At 42.9% G+C, this 21,731-nt stretch overlaps 1 protein-coding gene across 1 annotated transcript; it reads left to right on the forward strand.

Annotated features, from left to right (window-relative positions):
• The first annotated feature begins 5,949 nt into the window (after window positions 1–5,949).
• Window positions 5,950–8,637, forward strand: LOC122106204 (golgin subfamily A member 2-like). Its single transcript, XM_042677503.1, has 2 exons — window positions 5,950–6,162; window positions 6,214–8,637. The coding sequence occupies exons 1-2, from the start codon at window positions 5,950–5,952 to the stop codon at window positions 8,635–8,637; spliced, it is 2,637 nt and encodes an 878-aa protein (XP_042533437.1).
• Window positions 8,638–21,731: the final 13,094 nt, after the last annotated feature.

Below are 21,731 nucleotides of genomic sequence, written 5' to 3' on the forward strand. Positions count from 1 at the left end.
GGGGTGTTGGATCTTGTCAAGTGCTTTTTCTGCATCTATTGAGATAATCATGTGGTTCTTAGCCTTGCTGATGTGGTAAATTATATTAATTGATTTACATATATTGAACCAGCTTTGCATCCCCAAATGAATCCTGTTTGATCATGTTGTACAATTTATTTGATAAGTTGTTGAAGTTAATTGGCCAAAATTTTGTTGAGAAGTTTTGCATCAATGTTCCTCAAAAAAATGGGTCTATAGTTCTCTTTCTTTGATGAGTCCCTGCCTGGTTTTGGGATGAGGGTTATGATGGCTTCATAGAAAGAGTTTGGTAGTAAACTTTCACTTTCAATTTCATTGAAGAGTTCAAGGAATATTGGTGTGAGTTCTTCAAGCCCGGAATTTAAGCCTCATAATTGGCACCAAAAATTAAATAAATAAATAAATAGAAATAAGGACTAAACACAAAATCTTTGGTGCTACAACCTTACAGGAAACAGAACAGCACTTCACCAACCTGAAAGCTGTCTTCAAGAACTCCAAGTTTCCTGTTTAAGCCACAGCCAGGTGCAATAATGACAAAGACATCAGGATGATGACTCCATCAGGATAAAATGCAGTCTTCCTATAGCATATCTCTCCTATGTGCTCTCTTTTTCTGCCATATTTTTTTCTAATAAACTTTCCTGTCACCTTTACTTATGTGTGTCTTTTGCCTGAAGTCTTCTCTTGGGAGACTGAAGGACTGAAGTCAATTTAGCTGCATTAAATTTTTTGTATTTGGTGTATCAGCCAGGAAGTTCTTTTTCTGACTTGTAACACCAACCGAATAGTACCAGTCAGTACTAATTAACTAGTCAACCTTGAGCAAATTGCTTAAAACCTCTTGGATCTCAATTTTCTTTCCTGGTAACCTAGGAGCAGTGAATTCAACTTGCAGACTCAGCTTTGAGAATCAGCTCTGTGTATGTCAGGTTCTGTACGTGAATTTACCCTCTATTTCTGCTTCTCTGTTATTGGCTTGATGTCAGTGAGCGAGATATTTAACTTCTCATAACTCAGTGTCTCCATTTATAAAGCAAATGTGTTCATAAGAGTACCCCCTCACAATGCTAGTTAATTTTTACCATAATGGAACTGTGAATGAAAAATACGGCTCTGTGAATGCTTCCGTGTCCACTAAGCAGACACCAGAACAAGCTCCACAGTGAACATGGACAAGTCTAATGGAACCAAGTAAGAAATCCATGTCTGATCAGAGCAGATAAACATAAACGTCTCCTACCATGCACTTGCTTCTTACCCTCCAAGCAAATCTACTTGTTATCAAAACATCCACTAAGATAAGGTTCGGAAACATTTTTTAAAAATCATGGTAACTGTAAGAAGTGCTTGAAGGTACTTTTGCTACAGAAACACTGACTTCTTACTTGGGATTATGACTTAAGCAGAGCAGGACAAAAGCTAGGCATCCCAGTTTTCTCCATTATAGTAGCTATGTCCTTTGAACCAAGCTATTTTCTCCAGGATGTCACTTTGTAGACATCTTGGTAGAGAGGAGGAGCCGCAGAAGACTAGACTACCTGCCACCCTGCCAATAACTCTTAGGATAACTAGGTCTCACCTGAGTCAGCCTGAGTCAGTGAACTGTCTGGCCCCCTCTGACCACCTCCAGTCACCTCTGATCATCTCTCAACATACCTGTGTCTTGGGACTGTCTTATGAATATCTGTTGCCCTCTGTGCCGACTTCCCTGTTTAAGTGTATAGCTTGTGTCTGAAGTGTTATCTTCCCATGGCATGCCCTCCTCTCTCTGTCCCTCATCATATCTTTTCATTTGATATGTGTAGGCCAGTAGCTGGACTTAACTTGAGACTGGTGGACTTTAGGCCTGGGGTCTGAAAACTCCAGTTTCACCACTGTAGTAATCTGTTCTAAAGAATGATGAGCAAAAACCCCACAAAAAAACACAAGGCACAGTGGTCATTGGAATGTTCCTTTGCTTGTGACGTGGAAACAGGGAGACAAGATGGAGGGCAAACTAGGTAACTGGTTAAAATTATCTTCAGGTTAAAATTAACTTCAGATTGTCTACCTGTATGAGTAAGGCAGAGGGAACTTCATTATCTTGCCAGCTGAAACTGGTATGTTGAGATCTTTGTTATTTCTTTAATCCTGAACTTTCCATAGGTCAAATTAAAAAAAAAAAAAAAGCATAGTTTCAATTGGGTGACTTGAAACTTCTAGTGTGAGTAACTGCATTTTGATTTTTAGCCTAGTTCCTTAGGGCCTAATGCAGAAGCAAATTTCCAAATAATGCTTCATGGAAATTTATATTACCACCAGATTCTCAATTTTATCAGTGTATAGATTTCCACAAATTACAAAGACCTCTCAAACCCGAGAGGTGGTGGCTCAAACCTGTAATCCTAGCTATTCAGGAAGCTGAGAACTGAGGGATCCAGACTGAAGCCAGCCTGGGCACTCCATGAGATTCTTATCTCCAATAAAACTACTCAGAAAAACCAGAAGTGGTGCTATGGCTCAAGTGAGAGTTCACTAGCAGTAAGCAAAAGGACTCAGGAACAGTGCCCAGACCCTGAATTCAAGTCCAGGACTGACACACTCAATAATACACACACACACACACACACACACACACACACACACACACACACACACACACACACACAGATTGCTAATATCATTTAAACACTAATCATTATCTTTCAGGGCAATACAGCCAAAACATTGTAGTTATCCTTTCTGTAAGAAAGATAACTTTGAGGGGCTGGGAAGGTGGCTCAGTGGTAGAGCGCTTGCCTTGCATGCCTGAGGCCCTGAGTTCGATTCCTCAGCACCACGTAAGCAAAAAGAAAAAAGCCGGAAGTGGCGCTGTGGCTCAAGTGGTACAGCGCTAGCCTTGAGCTGAAGAGCTGAGGGACAGCGCCCAGGCCCAGAGTTCAGGCCCACGACTGGACCAAAAAAAAAAAAAAGAAAGATAACTTTGACGGACACAATTACCAGTAGGTAATCTGGGAAATCTATTTCACCAACCATTTATGGTTTTCCTTAATTAATTTGGGCCAGGAAAAAAAGAAAGAAAATGAAGCAAATATGTTTTGATATATATTTTAAAAATAGTATTTTTCCAGTGGTGCTGGCAGAGGTGATGATCCCAGATTCCTGGAGCCTCCAACAAAGAATGGAAAGCAGATACACACAAAAGTGTCAAAGCAAAGGGTATAACAGAGTATAAAAGAAAGAAAGGGGCTGGGAAGGTGGCTCAGTGGAAGTGCCCAGAGTTCAGGCCCCACAACTGACAAAACAAAGAAAAAAAAAGAACAAAGAACAAAAGAAAAAGAAAAGAAAAGAAAGTACACCATGGAAGGAAATGGCAGGATCAACCTATGCAGTTCAGGAACAAATGCACTGTTAAGAATTTTAGTTTTCTAAGATTTAGAGTATGGGGGAAGTTCATAGTAATGACAGTGGGCTTTCCTTAGTGAAATAAGAAGCCATGACTTGGCAGAGTTTTGGAAGGGATCCACACATGTGCAAGATTCCCATCCTATGATTTTAAACTACATATTTATATATAGTTTATATTTATATATTTTATTTATTTATTTATTTTGGGGGGGTCCGGTCATAGGGCCTGAACTCTGGGCCTGGGCACTGTCCCTCAGCTCTTCAGCTCAAGGCTAACGCTCTACCACTTGAGACACAGCACCACTTCCGGCTTTTTTCTTTTTGCTTATGTGGTGTTGAGAAATCGAACCCAGAGCCTCATGCATGCAAGGCAAGCACTCTACCACTGAGCCACCTTCCCAGCCCAATATATATTTTAAACTATTTTATATATTTTAAACTATATAGTTTAAAATATACTATATATATAAAACAAACTATATAGTTTCAAATATATATTTATATATATTTAAAATTTGTAATCAATGTATTAATTAACAATCAAATATAACCTAATATAAATATATTATAATAAATGCAAATGAATAAAATATAAATTAATAATTAACTATGTCGAAATTTTTACATATTAAATATATTTATATGTGCATGTATATAGAAATATAAATGTGATGTTAAGCATATGCATGAAGCCTTAAGTAGGAGTTTATTTGTAAAAGTCAGGCTAAGGAGTCAAAAATTCTGCTGCTCAATTATTTACCATAGCTAAGATATGGAACCAACCCAGATGCCCCTCAGTACATGAATGGATCAAGAAAATGTGGTATGTATATACAATGGAATTCTATGCCTCCATCAGAAAGAATGACATTTCCCCATTTGTTAGGAAATGGAAAGGCTTGGAAAAAATTATATTAAGTGAAGTAAGCCAAGCCCAAAGAAACATAGGTCCCATGGTTTCCCTTATTTGCAATATCTAGTATATGTATGAGTCAAACAGAAAAGGTCAGATAATGTGATGTTAGGAAAATGAACCCTTAGATATGTATTTAAAGGTATTTTTCTTTCATGCATTTGTTTCTAACGCATTTATAAGATTATTTCTTCGTTGCTTTGTATGTCCTTCCCCCACAGTATAACCCCTGCTTTCACTATATTTGATGTTGATCTAATTTGTAGAGGAGAGGGGGAAAAACAAATCGTTTAAGGATACAGGTGGACCCATTGCAACAATGAGAAGTACAAGTTGTCATGTCGAAAACGAATTTTACAACTTTGGTGGGGAGGGGGAGGATGGGGGGGGGCGGATGGAGCCTGGGAAGGGATGTGAAGGGCAAACAAAGGAGGAGGCTGCAATGCTTGATAAGAAATGTACTCATTATCTTGCCCATGTAATTATAACCCCTCTGTACAGTATGTTCACAAAAAATAAAAAAAAAAATTAAAAAAAAATTCTGCTGCTCAGATGCCTTAGTTTGGTCAGGTGTGACCTGGAGGTTTTCTAGCCCTTGGGAGAAGTCCTAACCTGTAATCACTACACTGATCTACTGGGTGAGGACCTTAAAACCAGGTGAAAAAGGTGGGCTACAGTTGGGTCCAGATGTGAGACAAAAGCACACACATATCAATGGGGTGTTAGAAGGTCCCTGGCAACTTTTCAGCTCTGATTCACTGCTGGAGTAGAATCCCAAAAGAACTGGTTAAAAGCAATGCCTTCTCGTATGGGAACATGGTCCAAAAGTGGGAGAGGAGCAGTAGCTAGGAAATGGATCCAGCACTGGATCCAGATGACAGGATATCAGATCTGCTACCAGGACCAGGATATTTCCAGGAAGGTGAAGAGGAGTTGTGGAACTAGGGCAATCTTGAGGGAATTGATGCCCAACACCTCAGAGGCAAATTCTAAGATATGAAAATATGGGGCTAAGTTGTGAAATGAGGAAAGGGCCTATAGAGAGACTCTCTCTCCTGCCAAGTACTCACTCACCACTTGAGCTCTGGGATCTGATAATGTTGCCTGAGATTCTGCAGCACTAGAGAGGTTAGGGCAGTGATCTGAGAATGACCTCTCAAGATCACTCAGTGAATACAATTGTGTGATGGAGGTCATGGTCATGAAAAGTTTCCAGTACAGCTAAGTAGGATGCCAGCTAGAAATGGTCCTATCCCATCCCCCCAAGTGGGCTGGGCTGAGTAGGGGAGGGGCCACAGGAGCAACTCTCATCCTGAACACACTGATTCTGCTTGGATCACAAGATTCTGGCCACACTCCTATTGGTTATGTTTCCCTTTGGCCAATGGGATACAAGATTTGGGGCCACGCCCACATTCCATGCTGCCTAGTAGCACTGGGATCCCCTCTATTGGCTCACACCACTACAGGAGTTGAAGGAGGTAGAGGTGGTGGTGAGTGGTGAGTGGGTGAATCGAGGTAATTTTGAAGAAATAGTTGGAGGTAGAGTTACTGGTGATAGAACAGAGTTGAGTTTAGGCAGCCTGGGAATGTGGCCCCCCCACCTTCGCCGTCCCAGTGCTGGGATGCCTGAGAAAAAAAGAGAAAAAAAAGTAGCTGCAGGAAGGAAACTACTGCAACAATACCAGCAGAGGAATGATCCTGCTAGACCTGCAGAATCCAAGAAGAGGAAAATGAAAGAGGGAGGTAACCCCAAGACAAACACCGCTGGGGACTGTCCTTTACTCAAGGGTGCGGCCCAAGACCACGCAGACCCTGAGCCTCCCCCTCCCCTGGGCACTGTCACAGCTGCCAGGGTCCAGAGTGTCACAGGTCCCAATAACACCAAGGACCTGGAGAGACACAACCAACACCTGGTGCTTGCCCTGGACTCCAGCACAATACAAAAGCAGCAGCTCTGCATTGAGATCCAAGAGCTGCAGGATCAACAGGGAAAAGACAAGGAGAAGATGGCCTGTGTGCACGAAGCCCTGAAAGCAGAGCTGGAGCAGCACAAGCTGTCGATACAGATGCTGATTCGCGAAAAAGCAGACTTACAATCTGCCCTGGCCCACAAGCAGCAAGAGGCCGATGAAAGAGCACTGGAGCAGGAGGGTCTTACCAGCTGCCTGCAGGCTGCACAGCAGTGCGTAACAGAACTGGAAACAACATTGTCTGCAGTCAACACCACGCAGAATGAAACTGAGAACAACAACATAGAGCTCATGAAAGCCCTGAATCGCGTGAAGCTGCAGCTCCAGGAAAAGGCCAGAAGTATTGAAGACCTGGAGGATGAGAACACCGAGCTGCAGGAGAGGCTGGAAGTGCTCCTGACACAGAAGGCCGACATGAAAATGGAAATCCACAAGTTCCAAGAGGAGCTAGTGGAGCGGGCAGAGTTGGAAAGCCAACTCAACAACATGAAGGAGTTGGTGGCAAAATTAAAGGAGGAGAGAGACACCTTTGCGGAGGACCTGAGGCTGGAGAGCTCCACGGGGAAGGAGAAAGTCCAGCAGCTGCTAGAGCAGGTGAGCCAGCTGAGAGAGGAGAAGGAGCAAGGGGTGAGGCAGGTGTTGGAGTTGGAGAGCAAGCTGGTGGAGCTGAGAGAGCAGCTGTCAGAGCTGCGGCCCCCAGAGCCGCCTGCAGGGCCAGCTCAGGCTGAGCAGCAGCTGCAGGCCCACACCCTGCAGTTGCAGAAGGAGCTCAAGACCCTGGAGGAGCAACTTCACCTCCAGGTGGAGGAGAACCAGAGCCTCAGTCTCCAGAACCTGGAGCAGCAGCAGCGGCTGTGGATACTGGAAAAGAAGGCTGAGGAATGGGCACAGCATGCCGAGGACCGGCGCAAGATCCTGGAGACCATGGAGAAGGAACAGGAGACCTTGAAACGCACGCTGGTGCACAACCGCCAGCTGAAAGAAGAGCTGGCCCAGCTGCAGGATGCCTTGCAGAGGCTGAGCGCCGAGAAGGGGGAGCTCGCCAGCATCCTGCACACAGAGCAGCAGGAGAAGACAACCCTGCAGGCAAAGCTGGATGAGCTGGAGGAGGAATTCAAAGAAGGAAAAGACATGGCAGAGTTCATGCGCCAAGCAGCTGAGGATCTGCAGGAGCTGCATGACAAGTACCTGGCCCAGGTGCAGGAGCTGAGCGCCACCTGCAAACAGCACAAGGCCACCAGCCAGCAGCTGATGTCAGAGAAGGAGGCCCTGCAGCAGCACCTGCTGAATCAGAGCCATCTGATGGAGCAGCTGAAGCAGGAGCAGGTGCAGAGCAAGTTGCTGGCCCAGATGGAAAGGGAGAAGTTACAGGACAGTCTGAAGTGTCTGGAAGCAACAAGACAGGAGAATGCGCAGCTGCGGGCCCAGCTGAGCGCCCTGGCTTTCCCCAGGGAAGATGAAGGCCTGAGCCAAGACGAAGACAAGGGTGAGGAGGCGACTCCCCATGATGTGACTGTTCCAGACGACGTAGACAACCCGCAGAGCATGTGGGATTTTTACATGGACGCACTGTCCATCGCAGAAGGCAGGAAGGCGAGCATGAGCCGGCAGCTGCAGGAGCAGCAGGCCCGCTGCGGATGCCTGAGTCAGCTGGCAGCCCAGTGCCAGAGAAAGCTGGAGAGCCAGGCCGCCTTCCCCCAGCGCTGCATCCACAGGCTGTTCGGCAAGAAGAAGCAGGACACACAGGCGCCCAAGAAGCAGCTGCACATCTGCTTCCCCGAAGACCTGGCCAGCAAGGGACACCCCCAGAGTCACGTGGATGACCTCCACCATCGCTGCAACCAGCTGACCCAACACCTGACCACCATGGAAGAGACCATCGTGCTGTACAAGGAACAGCTTGAAGTCCTGGAGAAGCTGTGTCAGGAGAAAGAGCAGTGTGTGAGCCAGCTGTCCCAGGAGAAGAGGAGGAAGAGGAAGGAGCTGAAGGACCTGTTGCTGCGCCTTACAGGGGAGAGCACAGAGTGCCAGGACATGATGCTGGCAGCCGCCCAGGCCCCTGCTGCCGAGGCCCCCTCAGACCTCTCAGTCCCCCTGAAGACCAAGGTCAGGGAGGAGCAGCAAGGCTGTGAAGATGTGCATCTTCAGGAAAACTTGAAGCCTGTCCCTGAAGAGGCTGGGGCGCCTGGGCCCCTGGAGAACCCCACTGCAGAGCCTCCTGTGCCGCTGCTGCCTGCCATCCAGCCCCAGCAAGAGCCCACAGACGGGGGCGAAGAGTCCTGCCTCCCTTTCTTCTATAAGCCACAAGCAGATGATGTATTTGAAATCATCACCATCTAAAGACATGGCCTTCTATTGTCTAAAATGTATTTATAGCATGATGATGGGTAGCACTGTCTAAGGCCTTACTTTAATGAGTGGCACTTGGGGAGGAGTATCCATATCCCAGACAGAGCAAAGTCTGCTGGGAGTGGCCTAAACCTGAAGGACATCTAACAGTCCACTTGTTGTCAGGGAGGGGGCCCAGATATGGGTCACCATTAAGAGAAAAATAAAATGAAGTTGGGAGTGATGGTAGGGTTCATAATTCATGTTTTATTAGTGACATTTTATGAAGTGCTTCTTTATTCATATGCTCACTGCATTATTTTCTGATATCTTAAAGAAGTACTTTTCATAATTGATTCATGGAAAAGGTTTATGTTATTCTTGAATTATTTCATTTTTTTTTTTTTATTGTAAAGCTACTATACAGAGGGTCACAGTTACATGAGTGAGGTTATGAGTACACTTCCTCTTGAACATTGTTACCCCCTCCATTGTTTTCCCCCTACCATCCCCTCCCTCCCTCCCTTCCCCGAGGTTCTTTTTTTTTTTTTTTTTTTTGATTGTGATTAAATGATTACATAATTTCAAAGTCACAAGTTCATTCTAACTTCCCTGGAGCAAATTGTCTACCACAGTCTGTAATATATAACAGTGTTCACATGTTATATACCATATTTGTGATCAGCAGCATGAGGATATTTAGTAGTGGTTCAACCAGATGAGCGGGAGTTCTTTGTTTCTTAAGTCCTGTTAGTTTTGTCGTATCACTAACATTTTGGATTTAGCATCCACTTATGAGGGAGACCATGTACCGTTTGTCTCTTCGTTCTTGGCTTACCTCGCTCAACATGATTCCTTCTAGCTCCATCCATTTCCCTGCAAATGCCATTATTTTGTCATTTCTAATGGCTGCATAATATTCCATTGTGTATAGATACCACAATTTTTGGATCCATTCATCTGTGGTGGGGCACCTAGGTTGTTTCCATATCCTAGCTATTGCGAACAGTGCTGCAATAAACATGGAGGTGCACGTGTCCTTGTATATTGGTTCCTGTTGTTCAGGGTAGATGCCTAGAAGTGGTATGACTGGGTCGTAAGGGAGGTCAATCTTTAGCTTTCTAAGGACCCTCCAGACTGCTTTCCAAAGTGGTTGTATAAGTGTACATTCCCACCAGCAGTGTAATAGGGTTCCTCTTTCTCCACATCCCCTCCAGCATTTGTCGTTGGCTGATTTGTGGATGTGGGACATTCTGACTGGGGTAAGGTGGTATCTCAGGGTTGTCTTTATTTGCATTTCCTTCACCACCAGGGATGATGAACATTTCCTCATGTGTTTCTTTGCCATTTTTATTTCTTCATTTGAGAAGTCCCTCTTTAGTTCCCTTGCCCATTTAGTAATTGGTTTGTTAGGTTTGGGAGGGATTAGTTTCTTGAGTTCCCTGTATATACAGGATGTTAACCCCTTGTCTGATATATTGCTGGTAAATATTTTTTCCCAATTAGTTGGTTGTCTTTCTAGCTTAGTTGCGATAGATTTAGCTGTGCAGAAGCTTTTTATTTTAAGGTAGTCCCATTTGTCGAGTCTCTCTCCAACTTGTTGTGACCCTGGGACTCTGTTCAGGAAGTTCCTTCCTGTGCCTATTAGTTCAAGTGTCTCTCCTACTCTGTCCTGCAGTAGTTTCAGAGATTCAGGTTTAATGTTAAGGTCTTTAATCCATTTTGAGTTGATGTTGGTGCATGGTGATAGGCTGGGGTCCACTTTTAGTTTTCTGCATGTGGCTGCCCAGTTTTCCCAGCACCAGCGGTTGAAGAGGCTGTGTTTCTTCCATTGTATGTCTTTGGCTCCTTTGTCGAATATCAGCTGGCTGTAGGCCTGTGGATTTATATCTGGATCTTCTATTCTGTTCCATTGGTCTTCGGGTCTGTTTTTGTGCCAGTACCATGCTGTCTTTGTGATTATAGCTCTGTAGTAGAGTTTGAAGTTCGGCATGGATAGCCCTCCCATATTGTCTTTATCCCCTAGAATTGTTTTGGCTATTCTAGGTCTTTTGTTGTTCCATATAAATTTTTGGACTGTTTTCTGTATTTCAGTGATGTACGTCATTGGGATTTTAATAGGAATTGCATTGAATTTGTATATTAATTTTGGAAGTATCACCATCTTTACTATATTAAGTCGGCCTATCCAGGAGCATGGGAGGTCTTTCCATTTCCTAGTGTCTTCTGCAATTTCTTTCTTTAACTTTTTATAGTTCTCATTAAATAGTTCTTTTACATCTTTGGTTAGGTTAATTCCTAAATATTTTATTTTTTGGGAGGTTATTGTGAATGGGGTTGCTCCCTTTATTTCCCTCTCTTCCTGTGCGTTATCAGTGTATAGGAAGGCAACTGATTTTTGTGGGTTTATTTTGTATCCTGCTATTTTGCCGAAGTGACTTATGATTTCTAAAAGTTTGGGGATGGAGTTTTTGGGATCGTGGAGGTATAGTATCATGTCGTCTGCAAAAAGGGATAGTTTCACTTCTTCTTTCCCTATGCGGATCCCTTTAATGTCTTTTTCTTGCCTTATTGCCCTGGCTAAGGGTTCTAGGACTATGTTGAAGAGGAGTGGAGACAGTGGACATCCTTGCCTTGTTCCTGTTTTTAGGAGGATTGGTTGTAGCTTTTCCCCATTAAGTATAATATTGGCTATTGGTCTGTCATAAATGGCTTTTATTGTTTTTAGAAATGTTCCTTCTATTCCTATTTTCTCCAGAGCTTTTAGCATGAATGAATGTTGAATTTTATCAAAGGCCTTTTCTGCATCTGTGGCGATAATCATGTGATTCTTGACCTTGGCTCTGTTGATATGCTGGATTACATTTATTGACTTACGTATGTTAAACCATCCCTGTGTCTCTGGGATGAAGCCTACCTGATCATAGTGTATTATTTTTTTTATGTGTTTCTGGATTCTGTTAGCTAGAATCTTGTTAAGGATCTTTGCATCTGTGTTCATCAAGGAGATTGGCCTGTAATTCTCCTTTTTGGTTGGGTCTTTGCCTGGTTTGGGGATGAGTGTGATATTGGCTTCGTAGAATGAGTTTGGGATAGCTCCCTCCTTCTCTGTTTCTCTGAAGAGCTTGAGGAGTATGGGTATTAGTTCTTCTTTAAAGGTCTTATAGAATTCTGCTGTGAATCCATCTGGTCCTGGGCTTTTTTTTGTTGGAAGACTTTTGATAGCTTCCTGTATCTCATTATAGGATATTGGCTTATTTAATTGGTTAACTTCTTCTTTGCTCAGTTTGGGTAACTTGTATTTCTCTAAAAATGCATCCATTTCCGCCAGATTTTCTTCCTTTAGAGAGTATAGCTTTTGAAAGTAGTCTGTTAGAATTGTTTGGATATCTTGGGTACGTGTTGTGATGTTTCCCGTGGCATCCCTAATCCTATTAATATGGGTTTCCTCTCTTCTTTTTTTAATTAATCTTGCCAACGGGCCATCAATTTTGTTTATTTTTTCAAAGAACCAGCTTTTTGTTTGGTTTATTTTGGTTATGGTTTTCTGATTTTCTAATTGGTTAATCTCTGCTCTCAATTTGGTTATCTGGCTTCGTCTAGTAGCTTTAGGTCCCATTTTTTCTTGTTTTTCTAGCTGTTTTAGTTGCAACATGAGATTATTTACTTGGTCTGTCTCCATTCTCTTGATGTGGGCACTGAGGGCAATAAATTTGCCCCTCAGGACTGCTTTTGCTGTGTCCCACAAGTTTCTTTGTGAGGTGTTTTCATTTTCATTGAGTTCTAGGAAATGCTTTATTTCTTCTCTGATCTCTTCTGTTACCCAGGCCTTGTTAAGGAGTGTGCTGTTCAATTTCCATGTATTAGAGAAATTTCTGCGGTATGCTTTGTTATTGAGAGCTAGCTTGATTCCACTGTGGTCAGATAGGATACAGGGGATTATGTCGATCCCTTTGTATTTGCTTAAGTTCCTTGAATGAACTATGATATGGTCTATTTTGGAGAAAGTTCCATGAGCTGCTGAGAAGAATGTGTACTGTGTTGTTTTAGGGTGAAATACTCGGTAGATGTCAGTTAATTCCGCTTGAAGTATGGCCTCACTTAATTCGGTAGCTTCTTTGCCAATCCTCTGGTTGGTAGACCTGTCCTTTGGTGAGAGTGGCGTGTTAAAGTCTCCTAGTATTATCGTATTGGGATCTATTTTATTCTGTAAGTTTGAGAGCATTTGTTTAACATATCTGGGTGCACCGATATTTGGGGCATATAAGTTGATGATGGTTATATCCTCCTCTTGGATTGTTCCCTTTATTAATATGTAATGTCCGTCCTTGTCTTTCTGTACTGATTTTAATGAAAAGTTTATTTTGTCAGATATCAGGATAGCTACACCTGCTTTCTTATTGGGGGAATTTGATTGGTAGATCCTTTTCCACCCCTTCACTCTGAGTTTGTTTGTATGTTTGGCTGAGAGGTGGGTCTCCTGAAGGCAACAGATGGATGGGTCTTGTTTTCTGATCCAGTCCTCAGTTCGTTTTCTTTTAATTGGCGAATTCAGCCCATTTATATTAAGAGAAAGTATAGAGAGATGCATTGTTGTCCCTGCCATTCCGTTTTCCTAAGTTTTTCTTCTTTCCTTTCCTCCTGTGCTTGCTCAGTTAGACTTTGAGTAATGCCTGTTTGGGGCAGGTCCCAGTTCCTGGTTGCTTTCTTCAGGTTGTGTCCCCCCTCTTAGAATTCTTTGTAATGCTGGCTTAATGTTTATGTATTCATTTAGTTTTTCTTTGCTATTAAAAGTTTTCAGTTCTCCATCGAATGTGAATGCTAGCTTTGCCGGGTATATCAGTCTGGGTTGGCAGTTATTGGCTCTCAGGGCTCGTATGGTGCTTTCCCAGGCTTTTCTTGCATTCATTGTTTGTGTGGAGAGATCTGCAGTGATTCTAATTTTTTTCCCGTTGTAGTATAGCTCCTTCTTCATTTTTGCTGCATGCAGGATTGTTTCCTTATTATTCAGATCCATCATTGTTACTATTATGTGCCTAGAAGTGTTTCTCCTGGGATCTTGCTTGTTGGGTGTTCGATAAGCTTTTGTGATGTAGTTAAGATGGTCGTTTTTGAGGTGGGGAAAATTTTCATTGACTATCTTGTTAAATAGGTGTTGCATTCCCTTGCTCTGGAATTCCTCACCTTCGTCCACTCCGATTATGCGAAGGTTAAATTTTTTAGCATTATCTGCTTGCTCTTGAATTTCCCTTTGGTTTAATTTGAGTGATTTTTCCATATCTGTCACTTTTTGGTCCAGTTGGTGTATTCTGTCTTCTGTATCTGACACTCTACCTTCCATTTCATTCACTCTGTTGACCGTGGCTTCTATTGTGGTTTGCATGGTGGAAATGGATCCCTTTATGGATTCAATGTTGGTTCTCAGAGTACTGATCTCACCTCTCAATGAGGTGATATCAGTATGCATTACCTCTAATTTGGCGTTTATCTCACTTCTTACTGAGGTTTGTGCAGCTTCTATTTTTGCATCCAATTTTTGTTTGATATCCTGTATATCTTTTGATAGTTCATCCTTGTGCTCTTTCAATTTCTGATCCATTTCTCGCTTTATTTCTTGAGTCATTGCCTCCAGCAACCCTTGGATGTAGTTTTTGTCTTCCATTCCTGCTTTGCTCCCACTGGGGCTCTCCCCTGCGTGGCTGCTGGCTTTTGAGGTGAGCTTGCTGTCCTGGGTAGTGGTAAACCTTGTGATTTTTCTCTGTGATTTTCGCATGGGGGTTCAGGAGACTGCTCTTCAATCTTGTTTTGGTGTGTCTGTCTTTGCTTGGTTGCTGATTCTCTATTGGTAGAGAGAGTCTGTGTCTGATCTGGATTCTGTTGGGAGCCTATTTCCAGCTGCTATTCACTTAGGATTCTCAGCTCTCTGCTGTAGCAATTCCCGCCTTTGGAAGGGTTGAGCAGCCTAGACTGCTTGTGTTTGCTCCTGCGGGTGCTCTTGGGAAGATCAGATGCTCTGGATGCACTCTCCCAAATACTGGAGTCTGCTATGGGCTCCTGATGTGTTTTTGTTTGTTTGTTTTGGGCTGGTTGTGGGCTTGAACTCTAGGTTTGGGTGCTGTCCCTCAGCTCTTCAGCTCAGGGCTGGCACCCTACCATTTGAGCCACAGCCCCACTTCTGACCCTTTTTGCTTTGTTCAGGCGCCGGTCCCCTGGCCTGGTTCCGGCCCCAGCCTGGAGCGCGCTCGTTAGGCCTGTGCTAATGTGTATACCACCTTGGTTATGCAGCCTGGAGGACACAGTTCAAATTTCTTCTACTGTTGGTAGTCTTGACCCAGGGGCACTGTTCCTGGCTTGAGCATTTAAGCTCCCTTCCCGGGGCGCTCTTGCTCTGGCCTGGCCAGCAGAGTGTGCTCCACTGGCTGGTGGGGCTCTCGAACAGTTCCCAGTTTTAGTGGGTCCTGTGGTCCGGGTGTTGGGGTAGGGAGTCTAGGTCAGGGTCTGGGGATTCCCTCCAGCTCTGGTCTCCCTTGATGGATTCCCTGTCCCCTGATGGGTACTCACCCTGTAGGTCGTCAGTTGTTGTTGCAGTCCGTCAGTTGTTGTTGCAGTCCGAGTTCAGTTGGGGTGGTTGCGGGCTGGGTTGGGCGGCCCCCCGCCGGGTCGTTGCGATCGCGATTGGACGGGTGGTCGGCGGACAGGTCCCTTTGTGGCGCTGCTGGTGCCGGGCGGCTTTGGCGGGATGGAGCCTCTCCGCTCCGGTGGAGAGTGATGGGTGGGGTGGGATCCTCCTGGAGACTCCCGGCTGGTAGGTTTCTCTGTTCCTGGCGATCCGCTGTTCTGCAATCCCAATCCGGTACCTGGTGATCTGCAAGCAGCCCCCTGTGTCTCTGTGGCTCCGGCAGCCCCTGCCGGGCCGGCTGGCCGGCGGCTTGGCGCACTGCCGCGCGGCCAGTAAAGGTTGGGGGAGGGGTCTTCGCTCTTCTCTGTTCTGAAATTCTTCTTTTCCTCTCTTTCTTTTTTTGTTATTTTCCACCTCTGGTTTTTCTCTGAGTGTTCGTCTTTTTGTTGTTGTCGGTCTCTTGGGGAGATTAAAGGTTGGAACTCGAACTCTCTTTTTGGTTGGAGAGAGCTGTGGCGTTTCCCTACTGCCCCGTCGCCATCTTGAGAACTCGAATTATTTCATTTTTTAACATTATATGTTGATGCAGTCATGCATTTTTTCAAAAAGAACTCTGTCCCAGCATCAGGGAATGTTCTTTTTTGTATAGTAACATGCTGCAATGTGAATATTGCAGTGAAAACATAGTAATGAGTGTGAAAAAGAAGAAAATTATAATGTTGAAAGTTTGCACAAAAAAAAACCTCACCATGAGTAGAACAAATGAAGATGTGCTACAATTGAAAATCAGCAAAGACAGTGCAAAAATGGCATACAAAAAATAAGAATACATAATTATAGAATATCTACAGTATGTCAACAGCCTTAGTAATATTTCAGTGATGTGCTGACGTGATGTAGGATATTATTCATTGAATAAAATTATTAAAATTCAATTTCTTGGTTCTTTTTAAAATTTGCTGATTGTAGCTATTAGAAACTTAAAAATTACTCTGGGGACCTGAGAGGTCTAAGACAGCCTCAGCAGCAGGGGCCTGGCTATAATCCTAGCAAGCCAGGAGGCTGTGGTCTTATCATTGTTCAAAGCCCACTTTAGCAGCAAAGTCCTTGAGACTCTTCCTAAACTACCAAAAAGCCAGAAGTAGAGTTAGGATACAAGTGATAGCTAGCCTTGAGCAAAAATGCTTAGGGACAGAGCCCCGGCCCTGAGTTCAAGCCCGAGGAGAGGTACAAAAAAAGAAAGGACAGGAAGGAAGGAGGGAAGGAGGGAAGGAAGGAAGGAAGCAGTGAAGGAAGGAAGGATGGAGGGAAGGAGGGAAGGAAGGAAGGATGAAGGAAGAAAGGAAGAAAGGGAGGAAGGAAGAAAGGGAGGGAGGGAGGAAGAGAGGGAAGGGAGGGAAGGAAGGAAAGAAAAAAAAAGAAAGGAAAGAAAGAAAAGAAGGAAGGGGGGCTGGGAAGGTGGCTTACTGGTAGAGTGCTTGCCTTGCATGCATGAGGCTCTGGGTTCGATTCCTCAGCACTACATAAGCAAAAAGAAAAAAGCCAGAAGTGGAGCTGTGGCTCAAGTGGTAGAGTGCTAGCCTTGAGCTGAAGAGCTGAGGGACAGCACCCAGGCCCAGAGTTTAGGTCCCACAACCGGACCCCCCCCCAAAAAAAAGAAAGAAGAGAAAAGGAGGGTAGAAAGAAATACAAAAAAAAGAAAAAATTAAAAATTATATATGGGGCCAGGCGCTGGTGGCTCACGCCTGTAATCATAGTTACTCAAGAGGCTGAAATCTGAGGATCACGGTTCAAAGTTAGCCCAGTCCGGAAAGTTCGTGAGACATTTATCTCCAATAAACCACTAGAAAACCAGAAGTGGCACTGGCTCAAATGGTAGAGCACAAGCCTTGAGCTGAAGAGCTCAGGGACAGTGCCCAGGCCCCGTGTTCAAGCCCCACAACTGACATAAATAAATAAAAATAAATAAATAAATTTAAATAAATAAATAAACATGGGTTGGGTCAGGTCACCCATGGCTCATGCCTTTAGCTACTCAAGAGTCGGAGATCTGAGGATCATAGTTTGAAACTAACTCCTGCAGAAAAGTCAGTGAGATTCTTATCTCCAATAAACTACTCAGAAAAAGTTGAAGTGGCACTGTGGCTCAAGTGGTAGAGCGATAGCCTTGAGCACAAAGAGACCCCAGGACCTGCAAACTTAAAATAAAAACACAAAACATACGGAACTTCTTGTTTGCAGTTCACCACTGGCCTAGATTGTGGGAACATGACACAAAACTAGTGCTACCGAAAGGAAAAAAAGTACAAGCTTCCTCTGATATGATCGTCACCCCAATCCTCGTACTGCAGAAAAGATGTGATCAGAATTGCCTACACGCATTGTGGTTGTCTACTTCAGCACTTGCCAGGATTATTCTCCTGTGAATAAGCCAGTCTCTCTTCTCTCCTGTAGGTAGAGTTAGTTCTTTCTTTGAATCTGTACTGGAATTGTAGCCCATGGTAATCAGAATGAAGTGGTGGAAATATTGCTCTTTTATTTTTCCCCAAACTCTTTTTATTAGCATATATTAGCCACACAAGGAAGGGGGTATTTCATTGTGAGATTTCCATGTGTGTTCCTATGATGGTGGGAACACGCATGTACTCCCTTCCTACTACAATTTGCAAAGGTTACATTCTTCTATCTTCATTCATGCTGACAATCTACTTCAACCTTTAAGACCAAACCCCTCTCAGGAGTACCTCTACACAGAATCTGTTTTCTCAACTCCACCCCTACTCTAACAGCTTCCAGGATAGTCCTTTATAAAATTTTCACATGCACTTGCAATGTATTGCAAAAATTTGCACCCTCTATTATTTTCTCTTTGTCCTCACTAGGCCCTTAGTTAGTCTCAGTTATCTCTATATGCAATTATGTATACAGGTGTGTGTATATGTACATATATATATTTGTCCATGATTATGAATGTATTTTAGGTCTAGTTTCCACTTTTGAACAAAAACAATATTGTTTGTTTTTTGTTTGTGTGTGTGTGTGTGTGTGTGTGTGTGTGTGTGTGTGTTTGTGTGTCCCAGTGTTGGGCTTGAATCAGAGCCTGGGAGCTCTTTCTTAGCTTTTTCTATTTAAGGTTTATCCATTCTACCACTTGAGCCACTCCTCTACTCTCAGTTGTTTTGGTGATTAATTGGAGAGAGGATTCTCTCAGATTTGTCCACCTGCACTGGCTTCAAACCTGAATCTTCACATATTAGCCTGTGGAATAGCTAGGATTACAGGCATGAGCCCCAGGCAACTAGCAATAGCTTGTTTTATGAGCCTGACTATTCTCAATAGGCTGTTCTCCAATTTTATCCATTTTCTTTAAAACGACATGATTTCATGTTTCTCTAAACTTTGCATAACTTTCATACCTTAGTATATTTTGAAAATATGTTAGTGTATATATACAATATTAGTATACAGGTGTGCATATATACATATATACATATTCTTTACCCATTCATCTTTTTAAATATATTTATATGTGCATGTATATAGAAATATAAATGTGATGTGAAGCATATGCATGAAGCCTTTTTTTTTAAATTTTATTTTATTTTATTTGAGAACATACTGTACAGAGGGGTTACAATTACATGGGCAGGATAATGCATACATTTCTTACCAAGCATTGCAGCCTCCTCCTTTGTTTACCCTTCACCTCCCTTCCCAGCCTCCCCGCTCCCCCCCACCCGATCATACCCCCCTCCTCCCTCCCCTCCCACACCGACATTGTAAAGCTGGTTTTGACATGACATTTTGTACTTCTCATTGTTGCAACAGGTCCACCTGAATCCTTAAACGACTTGTTTGTCCCCATCTCCTCCACATGTTATACTGACATCAAATATAGTGAAAGCGGGGGTTACACTGTGGGGGAGGGACATACAAAGCAACAAAGAAATAATCTTATAAATGCGTTAGAAACACATGCATGAAAGAAACAAAAACATTAAAATACATATTTAAGGGTTCGTTTTCCTAACATCACATTATCTGACCTTTTCCACTTGACTCATACCTATACTAGATATTGCAAATAAGAGAAACCATGGGACCTATGTTTCTTCGGGCCTGGCTTACTTCACCTAATATAATTTTTTCCAAGCCTTTCCATTTCCTAACAAATGGGGAAACGTCATTCTTTCTGATGCAGGCATAGAATTCCATTGTGTATATATACCACATTTTCTTGACCCATTCATCTACTGAGGGGCATCTGGGTTGGTTCCATATCTTAGCTATGGTAAATAATGCTGCAATAAACATAGTTGTGCTGGTAGCTTTAGTGTGGTCTTTTTCGTAAACATTAGGGTAAATGCCAAAAAGTGGGATTGCTGGGTCATTGGGGAGTTCTATGTGAAGTCTTTTGAGGAACCTCCATACTGCTTTCCAAAGTGGTTGAACAAGTTTACATTCCCACCAACAATGAAGTAAGGTTCCTTTCTGTCCACATCCCCTCCAGCATCTGTTCTTGTTAGAGTTCTTGAATTTTTCCTATTCTAACCGGAGTGAGGTGATATCTCAATGTTGTTTTGATTTACATTTCTTTTATGGCTCGGGATGTTGAACATTTCTTCATGTGTTTATTGGCCATCCTTCTTTCTTCTTCAGAGAAGCTTCTCTTTAATTCTTTTGCCCACTTATTTATTGGGCAGTTGTTTCTTTGAGGATTTGTTGTTGGGTGGTTTAATTTTTTGAGTTCCAAGTATATTTTAGATATGAGACCCTTGTCCGTTGTATGGCTAGTAAAGATCTTCTCCCAATCCGTGGGCTTTCTATTGATCTTGCTAGCTGTGTCATTTGCCCTGCAGAAGCTCTGCAACCTTATGCAATCCCATTTGTCCAACCTTTCTTTGATTTGTTGTGTTTCCGGGTCTCTATTCAGAAAATTTTGGCCTGAGCCAAGGAGACCTAGGGTTTCTCCTATTCCATCCTGTAATGTTTTCAGAGTGTCTGCTTTGACTTCAAGGTCTTTGATCCATTTGGAGTTGATTCTGGTGCAGGGTGATATATAAGGATCTAGCTTTAGTTTTCTATATGTAGTTAACCAATTTTGCCAGCACCATTTACTGAAGAGGCTGTCTTTCTTCCATTCTATTGTTTTAGCTCCCTTATCGAAGATTAGATGGCTATAGGTCTGTAGGTTCATTTCTGGGTTTTCAGTTCTATTCCATTGGTCCTGAGGTCCGTTCTTATGCCAATACCAAGCTGTTTTGATTACTACGGCTTTATAGTAGAGTTTGAAATTTGGTATTGATATTCCTACAGCAGTGTTCTTTCTGTTGAGGAGCGTTTTTGCTATTCGGGGTCTTTTATTGTTCCATATGAATTTTTGGATTGCCTCTTCTATTTCCTTGAAGAATGAGGGTGGAATTTTGATAGGTATTGCGTTGAATTTGTAGATAGCCTTGGGAAGTATTGCCATTTTCACGATGTTAATCTTTCCAATCCAGGAGCATGGGAGGTTTTGCCATTTTTTAAGTTCTGTGTTGATTTCCTTTTTCAAGATTTTAAAGTTTTCATCATAGAGGTCCTTCACTTCTTTAGTTAAGTTAATTCCTAGGTATTTTATTTTTTGTGGGGCTATTACAAATGGAGTTGCTTTCCTAATTTCAGCCACACTTTTCTCATTGTTGGCTTACAGAAAAGCCATTGATTTTGGGGGGTTAATTTTATAACCTGCTACTTTGCCAAAGTTTTGAATCAGCTTGAGTAATTTGGGAGTGGAGTCTATGGGCTTCTTTAAATACAAGATCATGTCATCTGCAAAGAGGGAGAGTTTTATTTCTTCTTTCCCTATTTGGATCCCCTTTATGTCTGCATCTTGTCTTACTGCTGTAGCTAGGCATTCTAATACTAGATTGAAGAGAAGTGGAGAGAGTGGGCATCCTTGTCTTGTTCCTGAGTTAAGAGGAAATGGCTTTAGTTTTTCACCATTGAGTATAATGCTGGCTGTAGGTTTGTCATATACAGCCTTTATTGTATTGAGGAATGTTCCATGGATTCCTAATTTTTCCAAAACCTTCATCATGAAGGGGTGTTGGATCTTGTCGAATGCTTTTTCTGCATCTATTGAGATAACCATGTGGTTCTTATTCTTGCTCCTGTTGATGTGATGAATAATATTAATTGATTTGCGTATATTGAACCAGCTTTGCATCCCTGAAATGAATCCTGTTTGATCGTGGTGTATGAATTTTTGGATGAATTGTTGAAGTCGATTGGCCAAAATTTTGTTGAGAAGTTTTGCATCAATGTTCCTCAAAGAAATGGGTCTATAGTTCTCTTTCTTTGAGGAGTCCCTGCCTGGTTTTGGGATGAGGGTTATGATGGCTTCATAGAAAGAGTTTGGTAGTAAACTTTCACTTTCAATTTCATTGAAGAGTTCAAGGAATATTGGTGTGAGTTCTTCAAGCCCGGAATTTAAGCCTCATAATTG

The sequence above is a fragment of the Dipodomys spectabilis genome, unplaced genomic scaffold, assembly GCF_019054845.1.
Source record: "Dipodomys spectabilis isolate Male_0828 unplaced genomic scaffold, ASM1905484v1 ptg000039l, whole genome shotgun sequence".
NCBI lineage: Eukaryota > Metazoa > Chordata > Mammalia > Rodentia > Heteromyidae > Dipodomys > Dipodomys spectabilis.